Raw genomic sequence first — 7,837 nt, forward strand, 5'->3', positions numbered from 1 at the left:
ATTATATAGCTCTTGCCCAGCAGCATCACAAGCAGCATAGAATTTGGTTGGTCTCTTTCATTATGTTTGCTTGACTCTTACTTACTGACCTGTCCATCTAATGATTTCCTTATGTTTTCGAAGCTGTTCCTGTGAGTAAGTGAAGGTAGTGACGATAATCTTCTGCGTTTGGCCTATGTTTAGCAGGGAGTAATGTGCGTGCGTACAGTTACTGCAGGCAATCGCATGTGTTTGTTCGACTGTGATGAAGGGCGAGAAGAAAAAATAGTAAATGGCACCTACCACCGCACAGTGGTCAAAGTGATAGAGAAAGACGGCCAGTGTTAGAAATCTGTATCCTCGTACAGTCCTAGCTACCCAAGACACTTTTGGTTTAATTTTATGCACGTTTTGCACAGCATTCCTAAACCTGTAAATTTATGGAAAACAAAATGTTGGAGTTTGTAGCTAAAACCCTTATTAGAAAAAACACCGTAACGCGAATGAAATATTTCTGTATTGGATTTTACTTGCGGTTATGTGGTAGATAGCTCGCTATTTCACTTCAGAAGAACGTAAGATTCAAGTCCATTTCGAGGAGATTTGATGCGGTTAGAAACAAAATTCAACAATTAATAGTAGTGTGCATTAAACGGTTATCACTGCGACAGACACTGCCTTTGGAGCTGATGCGTCAATATACAATGTATGACATTTTTGTTTTCTGTTTAAATACTATTTTTTCGTACGACACCGTATAATTGCAAAAGCCATTCTACAATACTGAAACCCCTTTGACCGCCCTCCGGTCCCACTGTGCCTTCGAGACTGACAGTGCAGCGACCATACGAACGGCGAGAACGGGACAAGGCGTGCTGTGATTGCACTCCCACTGCCATCCAACGAGATTGCTTGGATACGTCAAAGTGGAAACGAAAAGAGCACTGTGGTCACGCAGTACAGGCGGGTGGTCGTCGTCTTCTACGTAGTGTGTGGAGGAGCTTCAGCCAAACGTACTAACATCAGCAGTGTAAGCAACTACTGCAGCATTCGAGTAGGTTGCAAAGTGGGCAAAATATTGCATATGGCTGCATCGGCATGGTGTAGAAGAAAATATTCGTTGTTTTGAAGTGCGCTACCAATCGGTGTGTACAGCATAGTGTTTGGTGTCGTTAGGTAGCAAAAACAGTAAATCGACCGATTAATAGGGGAGCGGACACATCTGGGTAGGGTATTTCGTTTTCCGTATTTCATATGTCCATACTTGGCTACTATGATCGTAATAGAGCTGCAATTCATCCACCTATCGCTATTGCACCGTGACCGTTGTGCGTGTGTGATAAACTTAACATTACCATTCTCTATGTCGTTGTTCATGTTAGTAACATCGTACCTTTCTTTCCCTTCATTCAAGTGTTTCCGATCAGCGCACCATCGATCGATTACTAAAACGTAGTGCTGGGCGATAAATTCTTCATCTTCGTCAATATGACCAATAACCATCCCGGAATCTGCATCGAGAAAAAGTAGACCTAAAGCGAGCGATTAGTTGCAAGCAAGGGAAGCAGTCATTTCATCGTAATCGCATTAAAAAGTGCAGCAGCAGCAGCAGGAGCAGCAGCTAAGCAACCCACGACGACGGTAGTCGTAACTAGGGGGAAAAGCGAATTCTAGAGAGTGAGAGACTGGTACACCTACATCTTCGGTATTCGAAAATTATTTTCCTTTTTTAGTAAGTATTTTTCAATTCGGGGGTTGTGGAGTGTTTTTTTTAATGGTCTCGTCATCGTCTTGTCAGTTACGAAGAAATTTCATCTATTTCAGAAATGGCTGCGTTTCTCTTGGGAAAACATTGTGCTATTTTGTTTTTCTTTTCTAAGGTTGTTCTCACCCATCAGTTAGTGTTTCATTCCGATCTCTTCATTCACTCACATCACTCGCACCGTTCAATATGCGATCTTTAGTGAAAGTGCAAAGTGGATGCGCTTTGTAAAAAGTAAAAGGAAAAAACCCTTACGATTTCTTTGCTTTCTCGTTCTCTGCTTTCCCGCTCTCTCTCTTTCCGTCTTCAGAGTTTGAATGGTGCCCCGTATAGATCCTCAAAATTGATTGCGTTCGGGAACCGATCGACGGCGGCTCTTCGGCAAGGTCCTGCTCGTCCTCTTCGTCGTCGTCGGACGAGGAGCTCAATGAACGGCCAGTACCGCCGGCACGGAAGCGCCCGCGTAAGTCAGCCACTGCCACTACTGATCCGCCGTGTCATCCGGTCCTCGCAACCGACGCAGGACTCGTCGTCATCCGCGTGGTAGAAGGAGGAGTGCCCGTAGTAGCCGAAGACGGAGCGGAAGAAGTCCAACACCGACTCTCGTTGGGTGGAGGTTTCGCGGTGGCCGAACTCGGGCAAGAAGAACAGCAGCAGCAGCAGCAGCAGCAGCAATTAGACGCACAAATTAGTGCACCGGATCCGTTGGAGGACGAGCAACCGAATACTGTGTACGAGGAACAGGACCAGCACGACGCAGCACGCCAGCGACTACACCGACGCTCGACTGTGGAAGCGCGGGAGCAAGCTAGGGAAGGGGAACGGTACGGCGGGGACGGAAGTCGTCCTGCTGCTGCTACCACCGCCGCTGGTCGTCGAAGGTCGCGTGCTGGAAACGCGGCAATAATCAGTGCTGCCGGCGATACTATTGGTGTTAGTGGTAGTGGTGGTGGTGGTAGTGGTGGCAGTCGCGGGAACGTAGCGGCGGAACAGCAGCAGCGAGTAGGTAGTAAACGTCGTAGCACACGGACACAGCAGCGAAGCTCAGTAGCTCCAACAACAACCAACGAACCAACAACCACCCCAGGGGTTGACCGGTGTAGCAATCGGTTGCGATCTGCTTCCTCGTCGACGTCGTCGGCTGCATCATCGGCTGCTGCCACGAGCGGACATTCACACCATCATCAACGTCATCATCATTCCGCACGCGCGTTAGACACCAGAACAACCGAGAGCAGCAACAAAGACAACTCGGTACCAGTGGTAGAGCGGTCGGAGGTAGATCCCACCGGTGGCGTAGTGGAGAAAGAGGTGCCTAGGGAAGAGGAGGAGCGCCGGAGTGACGAAGCCAGCCCACAGTCGAAACGTCGGCGAAGGATGCTGAACGATAATAGCACCAGTCGCAACGGTGCCGTCGCACCATCGACCGCTTCTCCGATGGACGCGTCGAACTGTGATCTAAATGGTCACAATGTGGCCAACAACAGCAGCGGAAGTAGTAGTGGAAGTAGCATCGCCACCGCCAACAACAACAGTAGTAGTAGTAGTAGTAACGCCACCGCTAGCAATAACTCGAACGCAGCGGAAAACGACAATGGTGTCGCAAACAATGGACTGACCACGAATGGCGATGGAGGAGGAGGAGGAGCAGGAGGTGGTGGTGGTAGCGTCACTCACAGACAGCCGCACCGGGTTGTGAAGCTGGACAAAACAAACCAGGACATTGTGCGGTTAATTGGCCAGCATCTGAAGGACATCGGGTTGGAGCGTAGCGCGGAGATGCTGATGCAGGAGTCGGGCTGCTGTCTGGAGCACCCGGCCGCCACCAAGTTCCGCATCCACGTGCTGTCCGGTGACTGGACGAAGGCGGACCATGACCTGCAGGAGCTGCAGTCGATGGTGGACAGCAAAACCGACCGTGCCAGCATGAGTGAAATGAAGTTTCTGCTGCTCGAGCAGAAGTACCTCGAGTTTCTGGAGGAAGGCCGTCCGATCGATGCACTGCACGTGCTGCGCAACGAGCTGACCCCACTGCAGCACAAGACACCGCGTGTCCACCAGCTGTCCTCGTACATGATGTGCACCAACAACCAGGAGCTGTACGCAAGGGCCGGCTGGGAGGGCAAGGGCGTCAAATCGCGAACTAGACTGATGGACCGGCTGCAGTCGTACCTGCCGGCGACGGTCATGCTGCCACCGCGGCGCCTTCGCTCGCTGCTGGCCCAAGCGGTCGAGATGCAGAACGAACGCTGCCAGTGCCACGATATGGCGTGGAGCACCAGCATCGAGAACGTGTCGCTCCTGGTCGACCACAACTGCAGCTCGGACGGGTTCCCGCTGCAGGCGCTGCAGGTACTAAATGACCACTCAGACGAGGTGTGGTTCTGCAAGTTCTCACCCGACGGGCTCCGGCTGGCGACCGGCTCGAAGGACAACAGCGTGATCGTGTGGGAGGTGGACCCGGTGAAGCTGCTCCTGCGCAACAAGCGTTCCTTCGAGGGCCACACGTACGGCGTATCGTACATCGCCTGGAGCCCGGACTCGAAGTACTTCATCGCGTGCGGCCCGGACGACTGCCCGGACCTGTGGATCTGGGACGTCGAGCAGGAGAAGTTGATGACCAAGTTCTCGCACTCCACCGACGACAGCCTGACGTGTGCGGCGTTTAACCGTGACGGTACGCGCTTCGTGACCGGCGGTACCCGCGGCCAGTTCTATATGGTCGACCTCGATGGTATCCTGCACGACAACTGGGAGGGTGTCCGCGTGAACGGGCTTGCCTTCCTGTCCGACAACAAGACGGTATTGGCGGCCGACACGCACTACCGAATACGGGGCTACAGCTTCGACAATCCGCGCACCGACTACGGCATCGTGCAGGAGCAGTGCCCCATCATGACGTTCTCGGTCAACTCGGCCGATCGACTCGCCCTGCTCAATATATCCTCCCAGGGGCTGCACCTGTGGGACCTGCAGGACAAGTGTCTCGTCCGGCGCTTCCAGGGCGTCACGCAAGGGAACTACACCATATACTCGTGCTTTGGCGGCGTAAACGAAAGCTTCGTCGCCAGCGGCAGCGAGGACAATAAGGTGTACATCTGGCACATCCGGCGCGAGGAACCGCTGGCCACGCTCATCGGTCACACGCGCACCGTCAACTGCGTCAGCTGGAACCCGGTCTACCCGTCGCTGCTGGCGTCCGCCTCGGATGATGGTACCGTGCGCATCTGGGGCCCCCAGCAGCCACACTCTCAGTGGAGTCCGAACCTTGCCGGGGGAAGCCTGCAGCAACAGCAGCAGCACCAACATCCCCAAGTGCATACCAACGGGAATGCCTCGGGCGGTGCCGCCGATAGTGCCTCGATCAGCTCGACCGGTTCCGCTACCTCGTCCACATCGTCGTCCGGCTCGTCGTCCGGCTCCACATCGGGAGGCAGTGGCGCTGCGGGTGGTTCCGGAGGAGGTGGTAACGTTGCCGCCGGCGGTGGTGGTGGAGCAGGTGCAGGAGGCGGCAGTATCGAAGTACTATCAACCTCTTCATGGAATATCACATAATATTAGGTGAGTGTGATTGGGTGAACTATAAACCAGGCTGCAGAATAGCTTTTCCGAACACCAATAATCCTACAAAGTCTGTAAAAACTTGATTGTAGATCAAGCGAATGTGAAATATTTGGTTTTCATTTGGTTATATCACAAAAGACCAATACCGTATTACAAAATGTTATAATTAAAATAATGATAATAAACCAATCACATTTAGATGCATTTCCGTTAGTTGAAACTACTCTTTTCGCGTGGGGTGTCTTTAATGTAATTTTGATCAGGGATAATGACGCACGCAAAGGTTCCCAAACAATTCACAAAAAATCTAACAAAAAACTCTATGGAACTATGGAGGATTTCTATATTTATTTCTCAATACCTTCATTTCGAAAATTGAAACTGAATTGTCTGGCATTTTTCTTTTTGCCCTAAGATGCCAGCTTTAATAAAGATTAAAGCGGTGATGAATGAGCGTATTGGCAGTGACAACATCGATAAATTAACCTATTTACTACATGCTAAAATACTTGAAATAAGAATAATTATAGCTAAATATTTAAATGTAGGCAATCAGGGTTCGAAATAATGGATGTGGAGGGTGTTTGTAATGCAAAATAGTCCCTTATATATTTCGTTGGAAGTTTTTTAAAATTATCATCGAAAACCAGCTGCCAAAGAGTGAAATGAGCATTTTTCCAACTACTGTAGCACGGTAAATTACTGCTTCAGTCAGTCGCACTCGCAAAGTTAAATCGGTTTAATAACACTTGACAAGGCTGTCGATGTTGCACTTTTTTTTTATTTAAACCCAAACAAACAGTGTGATTAAAAAAAGAACTGGAAGAAAAGACTATCAATGCCAACAGTGTATGCGCACTCGTTTTCTTTCTCTTTATCAGATCGCGCCCCACAATCAGGGTTTCCCAAACCCCGCCTGATGTAGGTAGGGTAAACCAACCTGAAGCTGGTAGTTGGTGTGGTGTAGTGTGGCGGGGTGTGTTGTGTTCTCGCATTCTGGAGTGCATCGCAACTGCAACCCCTATGCCATCTGCCAGCAGAGGCGTTAATCGGATGAGATGTTTATGGTATTTGTGTGTGTGCAATAATGCACACGGTAGCACGAAGGCGAAAGCAAACGATCGTAGAGCATCGAATGCAATGGTTGTTGCGTGCATCTAGTGCCCTTCGATAAACACTGCACGCAACGCAATGATGATATGAACAACACCGGCGACGAACATTGTGGAAAAGTGTTGCCGCGAGATATAATTTATTCATCATCATCATAGTACCGCTTCCCTGTTTGCGGGTGAAGAAGCAAAAACCGTGGCAAATGTTATTTGATAGTTTACGGTGGGTTTCCAGTTTCTACCAGCCATCGCTAGGAACATCGTTCATGGGGAATTTGTAGAATCAATGGACAAAGTAGGCCTTCGAAGAATGTCACTGTACGAATCAATAAAAATACGTCGGACTTTTTTTTAACATATTCTTTTCTTCACGATTTTCCAGATATTTAATCAACCCGGTCTCAAGGAGAGGAGGATTTAAGCGAAAGTTGAAAGCAAAGGCGGTATAAACACATCAGCACACACCATCGTCGGCCGGTAGTTACCGATGATTCTCGGAAGGGCAATAAACGAAGGATAATGATAAGGATAGACACACAAAAACACTTTCTATACTCACATCTGGCGTATTTCATTGATTGACGGAGCTCCCGATCCGTGCGTGCGTGCGTGCGACTGCTGGATTTAAACAATTGGTAGATTTAATATGTTATAAACACATATGAATAAACACTTACACATAACACGCTACCACACACAGACACATACACACAATCTCTAGGGATACGTTGTAGTTTTAATGATCGAACCACGATGATAAAAAAAACCCATGGGACGAGAAAATTAAACCTTAAAATCCGTTGCAGAACGCAGAACATTTTGAAGAGGATAATTACGGACGACGTGGAAAAAATATAACAGGATGGCTTCTGAATGCAAGACGAAAGATTCGAGTTGATTTGAGCCCTTGGCCTCGACACCGGATGCTGTTTTATCTCACGTGGTTGTAGGAGAACGTTGGCGCTAACAGTAGGCGAACGCAGCGGGAATAAAAGCAAATACTTTAGCACTATCCAAGTCCGTACTAATTGTAGAATAAATGATCAGTAATAAGGCTCGATTGGTTGAGATCGAACGAAACAGCAATGTAGCAGCAGCAGCACCAGCGAAAATAATCTATTATTAGATTTGATTAGTTCGGTAAGGAAATCAAGCGAAGCGAGCGAAAGCAGTGAAAGAAGAAGCAAGTGTTAGTTTAATAATTAATAAAAAAAAGGATGCAAAAAAATAAATTATTTGTCAATCTTTGTGGAGGCGAGACGCTTGTTTGTAGGGTGGTTCGAGGGACAATGCAACCCTATTTCTCATAAACTCTTTTGGCCACGCAAGAGGCCATTTTTTTTTGTTTATTTTTCCCTTCACCGCCTGCTGAGCAAAACTATCCATTCAGTTAAAAAACCGCAACAATTCACATCAGCGT

General features: G+C 48.8%; 1 protein-coding gene across 1 annotated transcript; it reads left to right on the plus strand.

Moving 5' to 3' along the window:
* Positions 1 to 1,421: 1,421 nt before the first annotated feature.
* Positions 1,422 to 7,627, plus strand: LOC131282546 (WD repeat-containing protein 26 homolog). The gene is made up of 3 exons (XM_058312043.1): positions 1,422 to 1,711; positions 2,052 to 5,302; positions 6,800 to 7,627. The coding sequence occupies exon 2, from the start codon at positions 3,119 to 3,121 to the stop codon at positions 5,294 to 5,296; it is 2,178 nt and encodes a 725-aa protein (XP_058168026.1). The 5' UTR covers positions 1,422 to 1,711; positions 2,052 to 3,118; the 3' UTR covers positions 5,297 to 5,302; positions 6,800 to 7,627.
* The last annotated feature ends 210 nt before the right edge of the window (positions 7,628 to 7,837 follow it).

The sequence above is a fragment of the Anopheles ziemanni genome, chromosome 2 (assembly GCF_943734765.1).
Source record: "Anopheles ziemanni chromosome 2, idAnoZiCoDA_A2_x.2, whole genome shotgun sequence".
Taxonomy (NCBI): Eukaryota; Metazoa; Arthropoda; class Insecta; order Diptera; family Culicidae; genus Anopheles; species Anopheles ziemanni.